Source organism: Pleurodeles waltl, chromosome 6 (genome assembly GCF_031143425.1).
Source record: "Pleurodeles waltl isolate 20211129_DDA chromosome 6, aPleWal1.hap1.20221129, whole genome shotgun sequence".
Classification (NCBI taxonomy): Eukaryota; Metazoa; Chordata; class Amphibia; order Caudata; family Salamandridae; genus Pleurodeles; species Pleurodeles waltl.
In genome coordinates this window covers 826,807,593-826,831,243 of record NC_090445.1, presented here as the reverse complement: position 1 = coordinate 826,831,243, position 23,651 = coordinate 826,807,593, and the positions used below count along the sequence as shown (strand labels likewise).

General features: G+C 46.8%; 1 protein-coding gene across 2 annotated transcripts in view; it reads left to right on the top strand.

Moving 5' to 3' along the window:
- The window catches only part of AS3MT (arsenite methyltransferase), a 383,350-nt gene that overhangs the window by 69,406 nt on the left and 290,293 nt on the right, over positions 1-23,651 (top strand). For both annotated transcript variants that reach the window (XM_069239493.1, XM_069239492.1), the window contains exon 4: positions 7,044-7,194. In XM_069239493.1, coding sequence (XP_069095594.1) covers positions 7,044-7,194 — 151 coding nt within the window. The remainder of the gene's footprint in view (positions 1-7,043; positions 7,195-23,651) is intronic.

Below are 23,651 nucleotides of genomic sequence, written 5' to 3'. Positions count from 1 at the left end.
TAACATTTTTATGATTTTTCTAGACCTGGGGTTGTGATACTATGGTAACAGAATGCCATTTTTCAGGTTGACAAAATCTGGCTTTACGTGACATGATTAAACAACGTACCGCATATATTTTGTTTGTTGCTCTGCTATACACCCGACATCCTGCAAGGGAAAATTCTTATAATAAAAAGAAAGCAGTTACCTTTGTCTCAACAGTTGTGAGATTAATGTGACTCATTAGGTAGTTCCGCTCATTATAAGTGGACGAACAGTTGCCATCTTCTCTTAATCTCCTCTTTCCCATCCTTCAAGGGCTGGACCATTGCCACAGCGGGGTGTTCCATTCCATTTGCTACTCTGAGATGACCAGTTGTGATTTGTTTCGCTGCAAAGAAGCATTTTCTTCTGTGGACTAGGCAGCCATTGTGTAATCCTGACTTTAACTACTTTTTTAAATAAAAACGTAGTCACTTAGTTACACATAACTGCACTTATCTACCCTTTCAATAATCGCTCTATTCCTCCCTCAAAGTGTTGGATGAAGGTTTGGACCAGAGTTTCGCAATGTCAATAGTTATACCAATTGAGCATTCAACTGTAGCATTGAAAACTGTAGATATGTGAAGAAACAACATGTTTTGTAACAATGAGAGAATAATTAAAAATGCAAATGCTTATTTTCTTGTGGTGGAGAGGTCAGGGTCCATAGACAGAAGGAGAAGAAAATCTGGGGTATGTGATAGCCCTTGGGAGATCTTGCATTTTTTCAAGTTGCTTTGAAAAAAATAGTTTTGTCTAACTGAACGAAAATACCAGCGGCTTTCTTGTTTCCATGCACCCCTGTTTCCCATTTTTGACTACCCAAATGAATAAAACATACAAGAGATCACGATTAATTAGTCACACATTTCAAACGGCTGTTCTCCTTCTTCACTATAGCAAAAAAATAATAATAATAATGCAGCTCCTCAGAGTAGGTTGGTGATCTTAAGAATAAGAGTAGACCTAGACCCAGGGGAAGCTCCTTCGCTATGGCGAAGAAGCATCGCCCCACTGGCTGTGCAAGAAGCAGAAAAATAAAACAATAGCTTACTATTGTTTTATTTTTCTGCTTCTGGCACAGCCAGCAGTGCAGGGAGGAGTGGGACTGAGCCACAGGAGGTGAGGGGGGGGGGGAGCAGGGGAGTGTGCACCTAAGTGCGCATGTGTGTTTGGTCTCGGACTGGCCAAACACACATGCAAACTTAGATTATACACTACATCTAGTCAATTGTAATGGTTTAATTTTTCAATCACATGACGTTTATAAAGCTCTGTAATCTGCTGCACGGGGATTGCTGTAAAGATGGATGTTTTTTACTGTTGACCAAAGCTTGCCCCTCTCATTGTTTTATTTACTATGCTGATTATTGATACGTGCAGACTTAGGCCCTCATTATGACTTTGGTGCTCTTCCTTGAAGACCACCAAAGCCATGGGCACCAGAAGTCTTCCGGTGCTGGCAGTTTTCTGCTCACCATATTATCGGTACTGTTCGATTTTCGACACACACTGGGTGGAAATTCAGCAGTAGTCGTGCTGGCAGGCGGAGGTGCTCTGTCGGTTTCACCACTGGCCCTGCCCCACCAGAAGGACTCCACCAGCTGTATTATGAGCAATAATACGGCCAGGCAGTATCCTGATGGCAGGGCGCTGCCGACGGTGAAAGTGCCCCATCCTGTCCTCTGCCGGATGACCTCCTCCCTGGACCAGGTAAGTTGATCGTCCAACAGGGGAGGGGGTTGGAGGGTGGGGGGTTTTGTGTGTGTTGTCTGCATGTGTGCATGTAAGTGTGTATGTGAGTGTTGTGGTGAACGCATGTTTGTCTGCGTGTGAGCATTCATGTTTGGATGGGTGTGAGTATGCTTGGTTGAAAGCGTGTATGAGTGCTGAGGTGAATGCGTGTATGGGTGCATGTGAGTGAATGCGTGTATGAATGTTGAAGTGAAAGCACGTATGAATGTTGAAGTGAATGCATGTATAGATGCATGTGAGTGAATGCGTGAATGTAAGTGTAGGTAAATGAGTGTGTGGGTGTCTGCATGTATGCGGGGAAGGGGCGCTGTGTCAGAAGGAGGGGTGGGGGAAGGGGGAGCGCTGTGGCTAGAGGGGGCAGGTGGGGCTTAGTGCTTGCTGGGGGAGAGGGGTTGAGTCGTCTACCAGTGACAGGGAAGAAATTCCCTGTCACCGATATCCTTTCCGGCAGGGTTTTCATGGCAGCGATACCGCCGCGGAAGCCTTGGTGGAAAGGTGGCTCCTAATACTGCTGGCGGTCTTCTGTGGACCGCCGGGTCGGAGATGATCATCTCCCGGCCGGAGGTTCTGACTGCCATGGCGGTATGAGTGGAGATGTTGGGGGTTGGCAGTGGCCAACCTGCCATACTCATAATGTGGCGGTCTTCACCGCCAACCTGTTGGTGGTGGGACCGTCACATTTACCCTGGCGTTCAGAAGACCACCAGGGGCATAATGACCCCCTTAGTCAGATGCTACTGGCTAACCAAAGGGTATAACGGTAAATACGTCTTTGTAACGTATGTATAAGTAACATTTGAAGAACCGCTTCCAAGATTATTTGCTTTGGAAACAATTTCATATTATAGTTACCCTCAACTGAAATTTCTAAATGTCCACGTCCTCTAGCAGACTCCGTTTTACCTGCATAGAAAGGAATCGTATGATTGCCATGTGTGCTGTTACTAACCCGGTACCACCCGGTATTAAGCCATGTAGAACAATTGGCTAAGATACCTGTCGGAGAGAGAACCTGAGATAAATCAATTCCCACTAGGCCATGCATGCTGTGACTCATCCTTTATTGTGCTGCCCTAACATTAAGGTTGCAATGCAGAAATGTTACCCTCTGGTGTTAGAGGTTTTCGGCGCCACATCATTCCAGCCTTAAATTCGCCTGGAGGGCTGTCATTGGATTCGGATTGCACTGAGCACAATAGGCATTAAATGTGTTCTGTAAGCTTGATCAGATTGAATGGTAACGAGTCCCAGTAAACGTGTGCAGGATAAAATAACAGGGTGGCATGCCATTCAGATTTCCAGAGCGTAAAAAGTTTATTAATAAAGTGTTACGTCTTTGTATCCTTATTAAACGACTTAAAGCTGTTGAAAAGTAGTTTCCTAGAGAGTACAAGGAAGTGGAGCTTTAGAGATGGTTGTATGTCACTGTAATGATGCATCTGATTTTTGTGTTGTACTTATGCTATTCCCTTACTTGACCCCTGCCCTTAACTTGCTTGGATAGATGTGGTATTCGTATAACATGAACTTAGTGAAAAGGCAGCTGTGGGGTGTTTAAAATCAAACGCAAGAGAAACAATTAGAGTGAATTGAGGGGTAAGGTGGTGGGGTTCTGAAAGGCGTTGTGAACCACTACATCACAATTGTAGCTTCATTAAAGAGAGGTGGACTAGACAAAAAATTAACATGAAGAGCAGAGCCAAGAGTCTGGCTCAGATCTTAAAGCTACACGCACGAGCTGAGCCCTGAAAACATTCACTGTGTAAATCTTAACAATAAGCATCACGTAAAATATGGTAGTCCCTTCAAAATTCAAAAAAGTGAATTTCTTTATCATTTAAAGGTTTTGTCATTAATAAGGCAGATTATAGCACAGTAGAGAGAAGCACTTATCAAAAGTGATAGTTTTGTTCAACTGGTGGTCTCAACTCACTAGCTGAAAGTAATGAAGAAGAAAGAGTTTTGGTTAAATAAACAACTTGAGCGAAAGGTCACACAATTTAAAAGGGAAGCCGCATTTTATCCAGGTTTTCTGGTTTTATTTGGTACAAATCAGCCAGTAAATGGGTATCTATTTGTCTTCCCTTATGTTAAGGCTTTGTCTTCCCTTGTGTTAAGGCTTTGTTTTTACCTCTTAATGCATTTCTCTGCAGTTTTTGAAACACTGCAGCTCTCGCCATTAACGTCACATTGTGGGCAGAGAGAGGAAAGCTCCCAGAAACCACGTGAAAGAAAGCTCGGGCCATTATGGGTTCAAGGTTCCAACTGAATCTGGAGCTCAGCTGCAGGCATGAGCCTGGCTCAAGCTTTCAGTGGGTCACCACCTCTATTAAAGAGTTGTGCCTTCAGCTCTTGCCTAAATTGAAAAAGTATATGGCCGCTGCTGACTAATACAGTTTCAGGTCTATATCCTGTGTGTGTAGAGAGACAAGTCATCTTGTCGAGTTTTCTTTGTTGCACTTTTTTTCTTGAATCTGAGATTGTCTGGCATAAAGATGGGCCAAGACCCATTGGAGACAGTGAGATTTTCAGCCTGATAGGCGGGAGGGTCTGTTCACAATAGATTTGTAGGTCATTAGTTTAACATTAAAGGTGTTGCATCTCAGCAGGTGGAAACAGATAGAGTTCATTTATGGTGTAATTCAGTCTGTGGTGGTCCTAGGACAATAGGATCACCTTCAAAACATTCACCACAGCCTGCTGTTTCTGTCTACATCATCTCTGGGTTCCCACACTAGGTTAGTGGGAACCCCAAAAATAATAACCCCGCCCACCATTCAGTGTCTTTTTCAACTCTATGATGGCTGGAACATTTTGGGAATAGTATGTGTTTTAAGGGCCTTGTTTTAATATTATTCCAGTAGGTCTGTTAGGCCTGAAAATGTGTAATGCATACGCCCTCTAGGGACTGAATGTAAAGTTATGCTGCATTATGGTTTGCCATTCTCTTTTCAAGTGGTTATACCCTCTAGGGGCTAATTATATGGTTACATGACCAGGTTTCCTACTAGTGCTGTTTTTTATTGTGGTGACCTCTAGGGGCTGATCTAAGCTTTACAGTCAACATACTAAAATATTCGCAGTACAAGCCCCCCCCCCCCCCAATAATGCTTTGCAGGGCACTACTTTTACAAAACATTTTTGCTCATAACTCAGCCTGTGGTGGTCCTAGGACAATGGGAGCACCTTCAATACGTTCACCACAACATGCTCTTTCTGTCTAGATCATCTCTTGGTCCCCACACTATGTTAGCGGGCCCCAAAATAATAACCCCTTCCACCATTCAGTGTCTTTTTAAGCTCTCTCATAGTTGGCCTTTTATTTTACAGCTGGGAGTAGTTTGTCTTATAAGGGCCTTGGTCGTAATAATGTTCTAGTAGGTCTTCTAGCCCTGAAGATGTGAAATGTACTATGCCCTGTGGGGTTGAATATATGGTTGCACTGTATTACATCCTGCCATTCTCTTTTCACATGGTTATGCCCTCTGGGTTGGCTGACTTAAATGATGATGCTACTTACAAATGATATTTTTGTTGTGGTGGCCTTTAAGGATTGTTCTGAGCATTACAGTCTAATGCTAAAAGTATATTTCTGATGAAGGTTTTTATTAGGTATACATGATAATTGTGTATGTTTTATTAATCTCTCCTCATTGCAGTTATGAGAATGATTCAAATCAACTTAACATTCGTATTACACTAATACTATTTGAACTCTATTGATATGTTTGGATGACCCTTCTAGTTTATTTCTGTCATGACTCCACCATGTCTTTCTTGTGTCATTTTTCGGGAATTGTGTTAGCCACCCAGCAACTCAGATGATGGGATGGGGAAAGTGGTATTTGATTGGAATTAGCATGGCAGATTTAAATTAGGATGCTAAATGGCAACATTTTCATTTTATGCTGCTGATAGAGAAAGAAGGTAAATGGAGGTGTTTTAGTTATATGCAGGGTCACTGGAATTATGTGTCAGGAAAAGACAAAATTATGGGGCAGGGTTGACCAATTTATGTGGCAAGAAAAGTCCAGTTATGAATTTACAATATCAGTAGCTCTAACTCAATCTAATGCTAGACCTATTGCATTGCAAATGCTTGTTTTGTATTGAGAGTATGCAGATACAGAGAGGTCCTAGATGTGAACGCTTCTAAGAAGAGGGGTAATTAACTGACATGGTGGTGTCCGACCTGGCATTAGTGAGAGAGCTGAAGAAACACTAGCCTTAATCATGTAGCATTCTACTTGCGCTGAATGGTGGGCCTAACTGCTGAACTTCATACACTGGAAAGGCACTCATAGTGGCCAGAACCATGTGTGGAACACTTGGCTGTCACTGGCAGGAAAAGAACAAAGCACGCCCAGTTGCTCTCAAATTTGGTGCTATGGGGGAAAATGTCACTGAATTGTTCTTCCCTCAAACCGTGAGACTGTAAGGAATGGATGGAATGCCTCTCCTCACAGGCATGGGCATTCAGGTGTGGTGAACAAATTAATTGATCAAGAACACTGTGCAGCACACGGTCCCAAACACACAGATCATTGCCCAGGGTTTGAACCAAACATTAACATGTTTAGTTTTTTTTTAGTTTTTACATAGAGCGAACCTGAACAGACAGTATTGGAGCGCTTTACATGTGTACCAGTTCCATTACTTTATGAGATATAGTTAAAATAAATAATCGTACCTCAGCGATCCTCTTCTTTGCTTCCTGGCGAGCCGACTCTTAAGCATCCACCCACACAGTGCTGCCTGGCTGTACTGAAGCGCTGAGCATTCTGGGCACGCTGAAACTAAGCATCACACATCTCAGCCAATGAAAGCACTGCTTTCATGCTGTTTATAATAGTAAACAGCATAAGAGCAGTGCGAGTATTGGCTGGGACAAGTGAACACAGCGCTCCATCCAGGACCGATGGGACCGTGTCTGTGCTTCCCAGCTCCCTTACAGGGATGAATGGGCAAGCCTGAACTACGCATCTCAGGTTGGCCACAAGCAAAATACCGGCCAACCTGACATGCGCAGGTCAGATACGTAGCCCCCAACTAGTCTCTTGAATACACCAGGCCTAGGAGCATATTATGCAGGTATGGGGTCAATGCCCCTATGCACCTATGGAGCATCCGCCTCTGCTATGTGCAATTGAGAAAGTTGATTTATGTTAAACTGTATGGCTTTCTATATGCTGTGCTATTGTTTACTCTGCACATATTGTTATCTTTGTAATGTTGCACTAAATAGAGTCATCTTTTAACAGATACTACGGATGTGGTTTGGTGGTTCCAGAGTGCCTTGAAAACTGTAGGATTTTGGACCTCGGCAGTGGGAGTGGCAGGGATTGCTACATGCTCAGTAAACTAGTTGGAGAAAAGGGACATGTGACTGGAATTGACATGACCGATGAGCAGGTAATTTTCTTTAAGTTCTTTGAACGTCAGGCTCATGATTCAACATTGATAGATTTCACTAGTAGCCTTTAATTTTTCAAATTATCAATTAACACCACACAATGACAGCTTCTCTAAATTAACGTCTTATTACTCAGTTCTGGTTAACAAAATTGTGAGGAGTGGTTAATTGGCTTTTCTTGGGCTTGTAAAAAAACAGTAGTATTTCCTTTTTAAAATGTTTTTCTTCAATTTGACTGATTACTTTTAATTTACCTTAGGGTTTTTGCATTCTTCTTGATGTGATGCATCATCCTGTTTTTTCTTATTTGTCTTATTTAGGTAGCCCTCTGAAAAGTTTATCTGAAGAAAGCTTTACCCCTCTCTGCCAGTAAATTGTGTACGCAACAAAAAAGTTTCCATGTTTATGCCCATAACTTTTTCTTTTGGAACTTACCTTTACTTTTCAAATGGGGTCCATCCTACTAAAGCTCTACAAAATGGTCCAAGGGCAAATGTTTCTGCACTTGACATGATACCAGGGTGATAGTTAAGATCTCAGGACTCAACAATCAATCAACAAGCACTATACAGGCCAGTGCTTGACATTTTAGAAAAGGACGTACTTTCAATCTAACAGCTAAGCAGTACACAATTCAGTCAATCCAGTATAGTGTTTTCGTATGTTGCACTAATCGAGAAATACTTCACCTTTCCCTTCTATTCCCCAGAACCATCTTCCCTTTCTGAGGTCAGGGATCCTGCTATTATTGTCCCATATAATAGGGACTAGGTAAGAATTAGGTTCAGGTGCAGTGGGCAGAAACTTCTCTTGGATCTCTTAGGCAACTCAGTTCAAATTCTCTAGATTTTTTAAGGTCTGACAGTCTTAGAAGGTGCAGTGGTTTATCTGCATACGTCTTAAACTCTATCTCTCTCACCTGGTGCAGCAGTGTCATACTGTTAGCTGAGTTCACTTGGCGACCATCTGGGCTGTGCAGTAAGCACACAGGGAGCTTCTTCCTCTGTAGAGTGGACTCTTCCAGGGCTTGTTTGTTGCATCGGTGAGTGGTTGTGCTCTGAACAATCTCTGATGAGAATTTGGCTTAAGCAGGCTCCTCCAGCTCCTTTAGACCCCATGGGTGAGAAGTTGCGCTATAAAAATAACGATTGATTGATTGACTAATTCTTGACAGTGGGAACCCCTTAGGGATGCTGCAAACCTGGGAAGGTTTGGTTGGCAGGGGCTTTAGCCTTCATACAGAGTGCAGAGTGCTGTTTTTCCAACGATGCAGTTACTGCCACTAGGCTAGTTTGGGGCCGCATGGTTCTTAACAGTAGAACCGTTGATTTCTTTATGTTGGTCTTCAGAAATATGTATGTCTTCCTCTTCACTCATTTCTTTAATCCAATTTCCTTGCTTATTTTGATTGTCTATTTGGCATTAAAATATTGATTTACAGTTCACTATTTGTGTATTATTTGTAAATGTGTGAATGGTTTTACTCCAGTATACCCTGTCCATTCACTTACTATATATCAAAAGTAATCTGTGCTCAACTAGATAAGGTCTGCTCATTTACCCTACGCTCCTTTGCTTCTTTAGGCCCCTCTCTGTTAGGCTCTTAGCTTTGGAATGAATGACCTACTCACATCCAGCTGTCTCCATCGCTGTTTGTTAAGCCCTTTTGCTGCTAAGCCTTCCCCCTCGCCCCCAGTACTAAGCTTTTTTTTGGCTATTTGGAATAGTTTGCGCTTAGGCTTCAATAACTTTTTTCCACATAGGCTATCCACGTCAAATTTGCGTCCTTGTTTCCAACATCCTGGGGATTCTAAAGGTACCCAGGGTTTGTGGATTCCTCTGGAGAGGACAGAGTAGTTAGCCAAAATATAGCTATTTTTTTGGGGGGGGGAGGAGGGGGGGGGGGGTTGGGGTAAAATGGGAAAAAAGTGCTTCAGAAGAAAGTGTCTGTTTTTTTCCCCTGCAAATGGCATAAACAAAAGGTTTGCGTTTCTAAAATCACCATCATTCCAGTTTTGAAGAACAGGCAGACTTGATTCAGAAAAACTAACTATTTACCAAAGTTCTGGCACTTTACTGGGATATAGCAGAGTTTTCCAATTTTTTTGTGCTTTCAGCCTTCTTATATTTTGTGGTGGAAACGGGTGTGAAACCCATTTTGGATCCCGGAAAGCTATACATGTCTGAAAACTTTACTAAATTCTGAAGTCAGCAAGGGGTCATTTGTGTAAATCCTTCAAAGTTTTATAAAAGTTTTATCAGGGAAACTAAGGCCCTCATTAAGAGTTTGGTGGGCGGCAAACTCTTCCTGCCCTCAGACAGCCTGTGTGGCCTGAACCTCGCTGGGCCTAATAGGACTTCACAGCAGGGCCTTAATATTGATGCCCCCTCCTTTTGAGGCTTCGGGAGGGGCGCAGTACCATGACAACAACAGGGTAGCCATCACAGCATCCAGTGCGAGGATGCGGTCGTGGTACCTTCAGACTCCAAGTATGGTTCTGTAAGACCATGTCCGTCCAGTTGGAGGGAGGATTCAGTTTCATCTCCCTCACTGGCAATCCATAACATCGGACAAATGGGTCTTGCAGATCATACAGAAGGGCTATTCCCTCCCATTCCAGTCTTCCCTACCTCTATCCCTCTGGTAAAAGAACGGCTGATGAAGGATCATTTGATCTTACTCCGTGAGGGAGTTACAGCTCTCTTGGCCAAAGGAGCCATAGAAAGGGTCCCGATATCAGAAGTAGGCAGTGGTTGTTATTCCCGCTATTTTCTGATACCCAGAAAGAACAAGGGTCTTTGCCCTATTTTGGATTTAAGGGACATCAATCTCTTACTCAAAAAGGAGAAATTCAAAATGCTCACTCTTGTTCAGGTTTTGTCTGCCCTAGACCAAGGAGACTGGATGGTAGCATTGGACCTGCAGGATGCATATTTTCACATCCCCTTCCTGCCCGCCCACAGGTGTTACTTGCAGTTAAAGGTGGGCCACGAGCACTTTGTTTACTGTGCTCCCCTTCGGTCTCACCAGTGCCCTTCGGGTGCTCACCAAAGTGATGGTGGTGGTGGCAGCTCATCTGTGCAGTTTAGGGATTTCAAGTCTTCCCCTACCTTGACAAATGGCTGCTGAAGGCTCCTATGCCCCAGTTTCTCGTCACCCACCTTTGGACAACGACGGACCTCCTGCATTCACTGGGGTTCATTATAAACGTGCCGAAGTCACACCTGACTCCCTCTCAGAAGCTCCATTTTGTCGGAGCTGTTCTGGACACGGTGCAGTTTCTGGCCTGTCCTCATGAGAAGGATATTTAGGTTATGATACTGATGTTTTGGCCTCTATCCTGGATTTCGGTGAGACAGACTCTGATGCTGTTGGGACTCATGGCTTCCTGCATCCTGTTAGTCAAACATGCCAGATGGCATATGAGGGTTCTGCAGTGGGACCTGAAGTTCCAGTGGGCACAGCATCAGGGAAAGCTTACCGACACGGTTCAGATTTCAGAAGGAACTGCAAAAGACCTGCAGTGGTGGTTAGTGAACTGCAATTGGGTCAGAGGTAGTCGCCTCTCCCTTCCCCAGCCAGATCTCACAGTAGTGACAGATGCGTCACTTTTGGGATGGGGCGGCCATCTGGGAGAGGTGGAGATCAGGGGCCTCTGGTCTCCTGTAGAGTCAGGGCTCCATATCAACTTATTGGACCTCCAGACGATCCGTCCAGCTAGCATCGAAAGCATTTCTTCCTGTTGTGAAAGGGAAGTTAGTGCAGGTGTTCTAGGACAACACCACCACAATTTGGTACTGCAACCAGCAAGATGGTGTGGGGTCGTGGACCCTTTGTCAAGAGGCTCTGTCAGGTGGGGCAAGGACTCTTTCAGCAGTGGGGAGAGCCTTACTTAGATCCGTTCGCCTCCGCAGAGAAAGCTCAATGTCAGCAGTATTGTGCATTGGAGTTTCCAAGGAGGCAATCGCTCAGCGATGCTTTTCGTCATGAGTGGAATTCAGGCCTCCTATATGCATTTCCGCCAATATCACTTCTGCCCTGCGTTCTCAACAAGATCAAGAACGACCGGGCCCAAGTTATCTTGGTGGCTCCGGATTAGGCACAGAGGGTCTAAACATTAGCATCAATCCTCCAATCAGACTGACCCTTCGAGAGGAACTTCTGTTGCAGCAGCAGGGGAGGGTTCTTCTCCCAAACCTGTCAACTTTGCGCCTTCATGCGTGGAGATTAAGCGGCGGCAGTTGATGGCTTGAACCTTCCTCACAAAGTCAGTTATTTTGGCAGCCAGGCATCCCTCCACTATATCGGTATACGCCTGCTGTTGGAAACGCTTTGTATATTATCGTACAGAAAGGTCTATTGACCCTCTTTCTGCTTCTCTTTCTGACATTCTAGTTTTCATTCTGTCTCTAGCTCAGCAGGGTTCTTCATTAGGGACTCTACCGGGCTATCTTTCTGCCTTATTGGCATTTCTTCGGCTGCCTGACCAACCTTCCTTGTTCGGATCTCCGATTGTAAATAGATTCCTCAAGGGCTTGTACATACGTTCCCCCTACGCCCTTTATTATGCCTCAATGGGACTTAAATCTTGTCCTCACATTTCTCATGTGTGCTCCCTTCGAGCCCTTATGCAACTGTCCCCTCTGGCTGCTCACCATCGAGACAGCCTTCTTAGTGGCAATAACATCTGCCCAGAGGGTGAGTGAGATGCAATCCCTGTCATCAAGGCCACCGTATCTCACTATCCATCCAGATAAAGTGGTTCTCCGAACTCGTGCCTCTTTTCTCCCCAAGGTGGTCACCCTATTCCATCTGGCTCAGACCATCACCCTCCCCACCTTCTTTGCTCCACGGCATCCCTCTGAGGAAGAGGAGCGACTCCATCGACTGGACCCAAAAAGAGCCTTGTCATTCTACCTTGACCGCACAAGAGTTCCGGGTGGATGACCAACTCTTTGTGGGGTACGTTGGAGCAAAGAAGGGTCAGGCATTGCAGAAGCGAACCATTTCATGCTGGGTTGTTCTCTGCATTAAGATATGCTACGCATTGTCCAGGAAGCAGCCTCCTGAGGGCTTGTGAGCTCATTCTATGAGGGGCAAAGCTGCTACCCCTGCGCTAGCTCGAGACGTACCAGTCCTGGAGATCTGTCAGGCGGCAACGTGGGTGTCTTTGCACACGTTTGGGAAACATTACTGCCTGGTCAGTCAGGTATGAAGGGACAGGTACTTTGTCTGTTCAGTCCCGCTGGTCTTTCTAGTGTAAGGAGTGGTATCCGCAGCCCACCGCCCAGAGGTTATGGCTTGGGTATCTATTCAAAGGTAAGGAATCTGCAGCTAGAAGTGTCTATCAGATGAATAAGTTACTTACCTTCGGTAACACATTATCTGGTAGATACTCTATATAGCTGCAGATTCCTTACACCCATCCATGCCTTCCCGCTCTGCGGATATGACTAGTAGGGTTAGGGTTTATCCCTTGTCAGGGCCCTAGGTTTGCACAGACAAATGGTTCTACCCATGACTCTGCGCTTCTGGCGTGTGAGTTTTGTGGATAAAAGAACTGACATACGCGCGCTGAGGTGGCATCTATATAGACGACCGTGACGTCATAGATGGCTCCAACGACGCTGACGAAGCCACGCTCACACTTGGAAACAAACAACGCCACCCGACGGCGTGCGCAGGGTATTGCTCAGCAAAAAGATTCAGGATGCAAAGCTGACGCCAAGGAATTCAAAGGTAAGGAATCTGCAGTTATATAAAGTCTCTATCAGATAATGCGTTACTGACGGTAAGTAACTTGTTCAACTGGTAGTGCCCTAAAAACAGAAGGCTTGTCACTGGCAAAAATGTGCCCAGCAGGACAAACAAAATTGCAAAGTTTTATTTTTTATAGCTAACTTTCTTTTATTTTGCCAAGTCGTGTTTTCTCACTTTTTACTTATGTTTTCTTCTGTTCGTGGCTGCCCTTCTCAAAAGATGAGTATTATCTTGTTTGAAATATTGCAATTGTTTGAAATATGCCTTAACACATAATTGTGCACTGTGCCCCAATCCACCCCACTACAAACCACACCAATTTACCCCAGACTAATCCATCCCACTCCATTCCAAACAACTTACCCCAATCCAATCCAACTCTCTCCAGTCTAATCTGCTGCACTCCACTTTGCCCACTCTAGTCCAAAACAATCTGCCCCACTCCAATCCAAAACAATCAGCCCCACTTCAATCCAAAAACCTGCTGTAGGAGGCTGGCCTGGTTTGTAGTGGGTACCTTGGGTACTTACATCTTACACCAGGTCCAGTTATCCCTTGTTAGTGAATGTAGTAGTGTTCTAGCAGCTTAGGCTGATAGAGGTAGCTATAGCAGAGCAGCTTAGGCTGAACTAGGAGACATGCAAAGCTCATGCAATACCACTTATAATTAAACAGTACTTATACACAAGTAAAGACAATACTCAGTGTTACCAAAAATAAAGGTATTTATTTGAATGACACAGTACCAAAAATATCTTAGAGACAATACTCCTTCTAGAGGTAAGAATTATACACAATATATACACTAGACACCAAAATTAGACAATTAAATAGTCCTAGAACAATGCGAACAGTAGGAAATCCTATAGAATGCAATGGGAGAAAATAGGTCTAGGGGCAACACAAACCATATACAAAAAAAGTGGAATGCGAATCACAAATTCCCCACTAGACAAGTGTCTTATGTGCAGAATCACTGGGAGAGTAAGAATACAGTAAAGGTAAGTAAATTACCCCACCCCAGAGCCCAAGTTTCCTTAGGACACACTACACCTCGTTTTTGGGATTTTGCAGCAGCCAAGCAAATCTGCAACAAACAACTGCTGGATTATTGGACCTGAAGACCTGCAAGGAAGGGGACCAAGTCCAGAAGTCTAATGAAGTTCCAGGAAGGACAGGAGCCCCTGCCAACCCAGAAGAGGATGCAAAAGAAGAGTTCTCGGTTAGTCGAATTCTGCAGGAATGCACCCTAAGAAGATGCCAGCGGGTTCCTGCGTGATGCAAAAGATGTCCCACGGCGTGAAGATCGTTGCAGATGAGATTTCGTGTTGGAAGTCTCCAACAAGCCTTGGTTACGACAAAAGTGCGTTTTGCGTCAAAATGGCACTGGATGGACCCAGGAGGGACCTAGGGGCCTCAACTCTGTGTGAGGAGGAAGAGGGGGCTCTCAGGATGCCAGTCAGGACCCCCAGAAGCCGCATGATCCAGGTTCAACGGAGGTGCAAAATGCGGTTGATGCAGCACAATAAAAGAAAGTCCCACGCCGCCGGAGAACAACTCAGCGAGTTGAGCGTCGCAGGATGGAGTGCTGGGGACCTGTGCCAGGCTGTGCATGAAGGAATTTTGGAAAGAGTGCACAGAGGCCTCAGGAGACGAAGACGACGCAGTACACAGGCGTACTGTCGCTCTTGGGGTAGGCAAGGTCTTACCTCCTCCAAATTGCATCTGCAGAACCTCAGGGCAGTCTATGTCGATGATGTCCACCCTCTGTGTCCTTAGGAGCATGCTCGTCGCTGTGAGAGGAGTCCTAGGGTACCGGTCATCATCTTGGAAGGTGCCTGCTTGGAGCAGGGGAGTGACTCTGTCACTCCACGGGAGATTTCGTCTGCCCTTCTGGTGCAGGATGAAGCTAGGGAGTCCCCAGAGCATGCACACCGTCGAAACTGTTGCAGTTGCTGACATGGAGCTGAGGTTGCTGAAGAAAAGTGTCTCTTGTAGACACTTTTTACAGCGTTTCTTGGAGCAGGCTGCGGTTGATCCGAGGTCAGAGGAGTCTGAAGTTGTTGCAGAGGATTTCTGAAGGAAACTGGCAGACAGAATCTGAAGAGAACACACAGGAGAGACCCTAAATAGCCCTGAGAGGGGGATTGGCTACCTTATCAGGTATGGACTTATCAGGAGGGGTCTCTAACGTCACCTGCTGGCACTGGCCACTCAGAGCCCTCCAGAGTGCCCCCACACCTTGCAAAGCAAGATGGCTGAAGTCTGGGACGCACTGGAGGAGCCGTGGGCACCACCTCTGGGGTGGTGATGGAGAGGAGAGTGGTCACTCCCCTTTCCTTTGTCCAGTTTCTCACCAGAGCAGGGGAGAAGGGGTCCCTGAACCGGTGTAGACTGGTTTATACAAGGAGGGCACCATCTGTGCCCTTCAAACCACTGCCAGAGGCTGGGGGAGGCTACGCCTCCCCAGTCTGTAACACCTATTTCCAAAGGGAGCCGGTGTAACACCCTGCTCTCAGAGGAAACGCTTTGTTCTGCCTTCCTCGGACTGGGCTGCCCAGACCCCAGGAGGGCAGATCCCTGTCTGTGAGGTGGCAGCAGCTGTAGCTGCAGTGCAAGCCTCAGAGAGCTGGTTTGGCAGTACTGGGGGTCCATGGTGGAACCCCCAGGATGCATGGAATTGGCTCCCCAATACCAGATTTGGAATTGGGGGACAATTCCATGATCTTAGACATGTTACATGGCCATATTCGGAGTTTCCATTGTGAAGCTACATATAGGTATTGACCTATATGTAGTGCACGCGTGTAATGGTGTCCCCGCACTCACAAAGTCCGGGGAAATGGCCCTGAACTATGTGGGGCACCTTTGCTAGTGCAAGGGTGCCCTCACACTTAGTAACTTTGCACCTAACCTTCAGCAAGTGGAGGTTAGACATATAGGTGACTTATAGGTTACTTAAGTGCAGTGAAAATGGCTATGAAATGGTGTGTGCACTATTTCACGCAGGCTGCAATGGCAGTCCTGCGTAAGGGTTTGTCTGAGCTCCCTATGGATGGCAAAAGAAGTACTGCAGCCTATATGGATCTCTTGGAACCCCAATGCCCTGGGTACCTAGGTACCATATACTAGGGACTTATAAGGGGGGGGGGTCCATTATGCCAATTGAAATTGGTAAATGAAGTCACTGGCCTACAGTGACAAATTTAAAAGCAGAGAGAGCAGAAGCACTGAGGTTCTGATTAGCAGAACTTCAGTGACGCAGATAGGCACTACACAGGCATACGCATTAGGCCATACACATTATGAGCACTGGGGTCCTGGCTAGCAGGGTCCCAGTGAGACAGGCAAAACACACTGACATATACGTTTTTATCTATGAGTACGGGGGTCCTGGCTAGCAGGATCCCAGTGACACAGTAAAAACACACTGACACACACTCACAAACAGGCCAAAAGTGGGGGTAACCATGCTAGAAAGAGGCTACTTTCTCACACCTGCCCCACTCAAATCTACCCCAATCAAAACAATCTGCCCCACTCAAATCTGCCCCACTCCAATCCAAAACAATCTGGCCCACCCCAGTCCACCTCACTCCAATCTGCCTCATTTTAATCCAAAACAATCTGCCCCACTCCAATCCAAAACAATCTGTCCCAATCAGATCCGCCCACTCCAATCTGCCCCACTCTAATTCACTCCAAAATGCCCTACTCCAGTCTTCCCCACTCCAATCCAAAAGAATCTGTCCCACACCAATCCGCCCCACCCCAATCTGCCCCAATCCAAAACAATATGCCCACTCCAGTCCAATCCACCCCATCCCACTCCCCCACCCCAACCCACCCCACTACTCCAGTCTTCCCCACTCCAATCCAAAAGAATCTGTCCCACCCCAATCTGCCCCAATCCAAAACAATATGCCCACTCCAGTCCAGTCCACCCGACTCCAGCCCAACTCACCCCACTCCAAACCACCCCATCCCACTCCCATCCAATCCACCCCAAACCAACCCAATCCACCTCACACCAATCCACCCTAATACAATCTGCCCCCCTCCAGTCTGCTCAATCCTATCCAAAGCAATCTGGTCCCCTCCAGTCTGCCGCACTCCAATCCAAAGCAATCTGTCCCACTTCTATCTGCCCACTCCAATCGCTTCCATTCCAACCCAAAACAATCCGCCCCACTCCAATTTTCCCCCAACCAATCAATAAACAATCTGCCCCACTTCCGTCTGCCCCATTTCAATTCAAAACAACCTGCTCCAGTCCAATCCATTTCAGTCTGCACCACTCTAATCTGCCCTACTTTAATTGAGAACAACCTGCCCCACTCCACCCTGCCCCACTCCACCCTGCCCCACTCCACCCTGCCCCACTCCACCCTGTCCCACTCCAGTCCAAAACAAGCGACTCCAATCATAAACAGTCTGCTCCGCTCCAATCCACTTCATCCCAATCATATCCACCCCACTGAATTCCAATTCACCCCACTCCAATCCAGTCCACCCCACACCAATCCAATCCACCCCAGTCCACTCTTCCCCACTCCAATCAAACACACCTCATTCCAGTCCACCCCACTACCGTCCACTCTAACCCACTCCCCTCTAATACACACAGTTCAATCCACCCCACTAAACTCCAGTCCACCCCAGTCCAGTTCAATCCACCCCACTCCAATCCAGTCCATACCAAACCACCCCACTCCAATCAAGTCATTTGCTACCCAATCACCTCACTCCAATCCAGTCCACCCATGTACCCCTGTCCATCCCACTCCAAAACAATTCACTTTAATCCACCCCACCCCAGTCAAGTCCAAATTGATCCACCCTACTTCAGCCCAATCCACCACACTCCAGACCACCTTAATCTACCTCACTCCAATCCAGTGTATCCTTCCCCAGTCAATCCACCCATACCAATCCAAACTACCCCATACCAATCCACCCCACCCCAATTTAATCCACCCCATTTCAATTCAATGTACCCCCAATTCAATCCAGTCCACCCCAACTCAATCAAATCCACCCCAACACAATCGAATCCATCCCACCCTAATCCAATCCACCCCACCCCATCCAATCCACAGTGCTCAATCAAATATACCCCAACCTTATCTACCCCAATCAATCCACCTCACTCCAATCCACCCCACGACACCCCACGCCAATCAGATACACCCCACTCCAGTGCACTCCAATCCAATTCACTCTGCATCAGTCCAGTTCACCTCACCTCAGTGCAATCCACCCCAGCCCAATCCACCTGACTCCAATCCAAGCCACCTTACTCCACTCCAGTCCACCACTATCAGTCCACCCCAACCCACCCCATTTCACTCCAATCTACCGCACTCCAATCCACCTCACTCCCATCCAATCTACCCTAATCCACCCCACCCAATCCCAGTTCAATCTGCCACACTCCAATCCATCTACCCTACCCTATTCCAATGCTCTCCACTCCTATCCACCCCACAACAATCCATCCCATCCCAGTTCAGTCCACCCCACTCTAATCCACTGCATACACCCCAGTACAATCCAACACACCCCACCAAAATCCAATCTACCCAACCCAGTCTATCCCACTGCAGCCCACCACACCCCAATCCACCCACCCCTTTTCAATCCACCCACTCCAGTACACCCCACCTCACTCCAATCCACTACACCCCATTCCAATCTACCCCACTCACTCAAATCCACCACACTTGACTCCAATCTTCCCACTCTATCCCAATCCAGTCCATCCAGCCCGTCCCACTTCAATCCATCCAGCCCACCTCAATCCACTCCAATCCAATCTACTCCATTCCAAACCTATCCACCCTACTCCAGGCAATCCAGTCTACTGTACTCTAGTCCAGTCCAACACACTCCAGTCTAATCTAATCACCCTACTCCATTCCACTACAGTCCACTCCACCCCAGCCCTATCACTCCATTCCAAACCACCCACCCCAATCCAGTCTACACCAACTCTCACCAATCCACCCCACTCAATCTACCTCCCTTAACCCCAGTCTAATCTGCCCCACTGTCCTCCAATCCAATCCACCCACTACCTCATTCCACTCCACCCTATTCCACCCCCACTCCACTCTACGACACTCTGTCACTGAACCATGGAACTCTACTCCCCTCTTCTCAACTCTCTGACCCTCTACTCCTCTTACTTCCCCAAGCCACTAACTTTTAGCCATGCTGAACAAGAGCCGCACCGGTGTATAACATGACAAAACACATTGCCAAAGCCTGTAGCTCTTGTATGGGCGAGACCTGTTGACTTTGTCAGTGCTTGTCTTGGAATGTGCCTAGCTATGGAATTTGAGAACTAGCTCTGCCGGAACCAGGGCAAAGTTAGCAAACCTGTAGATTTATAAACATTAGACACCTAGGAGATTCCAAGGTGGGTGACTTGTGTAGCTCCCACCAGGGTTTCCTTCCCAGAAGCCGTGACAAACGTCAAATGTTGACTTAAAAACACATTTCTCTCACATTTCAGTGATGAAAATTTCTGGAATCTGCAGGGAGCAACTCAATACCAACTATTCCCTCAGGCCTCTCAATACAAATGGTGCCTCATTTGTGAGGGTAGGGGTAGTACCCACGACAGGAAAGGCTTTCAAAATGCAACATGGACAAATCACATTTTTCCAAGGAAAACTGACCCCCTTTTTTTGGAATGTGCCTAGCTGTGGATTTTGGGCCCTATCTCACCTGGCACATAGAGAAACCCAGCAAACCTGCACATTTTTTAAATCTAGACATCTGGGGCAATCCAGGGTATGAAGACTGGTGTGGCTCTCACCAGGTTTTCCGAATCAGAACACCTTGCAAACCTCAAACTTCAACGAAAAAGCACATTGCGTCTTCGACCCCGCCCTTTTGCGGGAATTAGGCCCACCCATGCACTTGAGACACCATTTTTATCAGGAGGTATATGGGAACTCTGGGTAGCAGGAAGTATGCGTCTCCCAGCAGATTCCAAGACTTTGAGGGATCCACATGAGCCATCCTAGAGTTCCCCTAGTGTCTAGTTTATGAAAATATCTAGAGTTGGTAGATATTCCCTTGAGACAATGTACACCCTGGCAGAGAAGACCAACATTACTGCACAACTATCTACTCCTCAAGTACACACACATGCTGGTTGGATTTGACACAAGGGTGAATGAAAAGTTCAAAATGTAAATTTTATTAACAAAAGATTTTACAAAAATGAAATTCACTGTTAATAACTAAAAGTTCAGAGTGCTGAACCAGTGACTCGCAACTCTCTCCAGTCTAATCTGCTGCACTCCACTTTGCCCACTCTAGTCCAAAACAATCTGCCCCACTCCAATCCAAAACAATCAGCCCCACTTCAATCCAAAAACCTGCTGTAGGAGGCTGGCCTGGTTTGTAGTGGGTACCTTGGGTACTTACATCTTACACCAGGTCCAGTTATCCCTTGTTAGTGAATGTAGTAGTGTTCTAGCAGCTTAGGCTGATAGAGGTAGCTATAGCAGAGCAGCTTAGGCTGAACTAGGAGACATGCAAAGCTCATGCAATACCACTTATAATTAAACAGTACTTATACACAAGTAAAGACAATACTCAGTGTTACCAAAAATAAAGGTATTTATTTGAATGACACAGTACCAAAAATATCTTAGAGACAATACTCCTTCTAGAGGTAAGAATTATACACAATATATACACTAGACACCAAAATTAGACAATTAAATAGTCCTAGAACAATGCGAACAGTAGGAAATCCTATAGAATGCAATGGGAGAAAATAGGTCTAGGGGCAACACAAACCATATACAAAAAAAGTGGAATGCGAATCACAAATTCCCCACTAGACAAGTGTCTTATGTGCAGAATCACTGGGAGAGTAAGAATACAGTAAAGGTAAGTAAATTACCCCACCCCAGAGCCCAAGTTTCCTTAGGACACACTACACCTCGTTTTTGGGATTTTGCAGCAGCCAAGCAAATCTGCAACAAACAACTGCTGGATTATTGGACCTGAAGACCTGCAAGGAAGGGGACCAAGTCCAGAAGTCTAATGAAGTTCCAGGAAGGACAGGAGCCCCTGCCAACCCAGAAGAGGATGCAAAAGAAGAGTTCTCGGTTAGTCGAATTCTGCAGGAATGCACCCTAAGAAGATGCCAGCGGGTTCCTGCGTGATGCAAAAGATGTCCCACGGCGTGAAGATCGTTGCAGATGAGATTTCGTGTTGGAAGTCTCCAACAAGCCTTGGTTACGACAAAAGTGCGTTTTGCGTCAAAATGGCACTGGATGGACCCAGGAGGGACCTAGGGGCCTCAACTCTGTGTGAGGAGGAAGAGGGGGCTCTCAGGATGCCAGTCAGGACCCCCAGAAGCCGCATGATCCAGGTTCAACGGAGGTGCAAAATGCGGTTGATGCAGCACAATAAAAGAAAGTCCCACGCCGCCGGAGAACAACTCAGCGAGTTGAGCGTCGCAGGATGGAGTGCTGGGGACCTGTGCCAGGCTGTGCATGAAGGAATTTTGGAAAGAGTGCGCAGAGGCCTCAGGAGACGAAGACGACGCAGTACACAGGCGTACTGTCGCTCTTGGGGTAGGCAAGGTCTTACCTCCTCCAAATTGCATCTGCAGAACCTCAGGGCAGTCTATGTCGATGATGTCCACCCTCTGTGTCCTTAGGAGCATGCTCGTCGCTGTGAGAGGAGTCCTAGGGTACCGGTCATCATCTTGGAAGGTGCCTGCTTGGAGCAGGGGAGTGACTCTGTCACTCCACGGGAGATTTCGTCTGCCCTTCTGGTGCAGGATGAAGCTAGGGAGTCCCCAGAGCATGCACACCGTCGAAACTGTTGCAGTTGCTGACATGGAGCTGAGGTTGCTGAAGAAAAGTGTCTCTTGTAGACACTTTTTACAGCGTTTCTTGGAGCAGGCTGCGGTTGATCCGAGGTCAGAGGAGTCTGAAGTTGTTGCAGAGGATTTCTGAAGGAAACTGGCAGACAGAATCTGAAGAGAACACACAGGAGAGACCCTAAATAGCCCTGAGAGGGGGATTGGCTACCTTATCAGGTATGGACTTATCAGGAGGGGTCTCTGACGTCACCTGCTGGCACTGGCCACTCAGAGCCCTCCAGAGTGCCCCCACACCTTGCAAAGCAAGATGGCTGAAGTCTGGGACGCACTGGAGGAGCCGTGGGCACCACCTCTGGGGTGGTGATGGAGAGGAGAGTGGTCACTCCCCTTTCCTTTGTCCAGTTTCTCACCAGAGCAGGGGAGAAGGGGTCCCTGAACCGGTGTAGACTGGTTTATACAAGGAGGGCACCATCTGTGCCCTTCAAACCACTGCCAGAGGCTGGGGGAGGCTACGCCTCCCCAGTCTGTAACACCTATTTCCAAAGGGAGCCGGTGTAACACCCTGCTCTCAGAGGAAACGCTTTGTTCTGCCTTCCTCGGACTGGGCTGCCCAGACCCCAGGAGGGCAGATCCCTGTCTGTGAGGTGGCAGCAGCTGTAGCTGCAGTGCAAGCCTCAGAGAGCTGGTTTGGCAGTACTGGGGGTCCATGGTGGAACCCCCAGGATGCATGGAATTGGCTCCCCAATACCAGATTTGGAATTGGGGGACAATTCCATGATCTTAGACATGTTACATGGCCATATTCGGAGTTTCCATTGTGAAGCTACATATAGGTATTGACCTATATGTAGTGCACGCGTGTAATGGTGTCCCCGCACTCACAAAGTCCGGGGAAATGGCCCTGAACTATGTGGGGCACCTTTGCTAGTGCAAGGGTGCCCTCACACTTAGTAACTTTGCACCTAACCTTCAGCAAGTGGAGGTTAGACATATAGGTGACTTATAGGTTACTTAAGTGCAGTGAAAATGGCTATGAAATGGTGTGTGCACTATTTCACGCAGGCTGCAATGGCAGTCCTGCGTAAGGGTTTGTCTGAGCTCCCTATGGATGGCAAAAGAAGTACTGCAGCCTATATGGATCTCTTGGAACCCCAATGCCCTGGGTACCTAGGTACCATATACTAGGGACTTATAAGGGGGGGGGTCCATTATGCCAATTGAAATTGGTAAATGAAGTCACTGGCCTACAGTGACAAATTTAAAAGCAGAGAGAGCAGAAGCACTGAGGTTCTGATTAGCAGAACTTCAGTGACGCAGATAGGCACTACACAGGCATACGCATTAGGCCATACACATTATGAGCACTGGGGTCCTGGCTAGCAGGGTCCCAGTGAGACAGGCAAAACACACTGACATATACGTTTTTATCTATGAGTACGGGGGTCCTGGCTAGCAGGATCCCAGTGACACAGTAAAAACACACTGACACACACTCACAAACAGGCCAAAAGTGGGGGTAACCATGCTAGAAATAGGCTACTTTCTCACACCTGCCCCACTCAAATCTGCCCCAATCAAAACAATCTGCCCCACTCAAATCTGCCCCACTCCAATCCAAAACAATCTGGCCCACCCCAGTCCACCTCACTCCAATCTGCCTCATTTTAATCCAAAACAATCTGCCCCACTCCAATCCAAAACAATCTGTCCCAATCAGATCCGCCCACTCCAATCTGCCCCACTCTAATTCACTCCAAAATGCCCTACTCCAGTCTTCCCCACTCCAATCCAAAAGAATCTGTCCCACACCAATCCGCCCCACCCCAATCTGCCCCAAT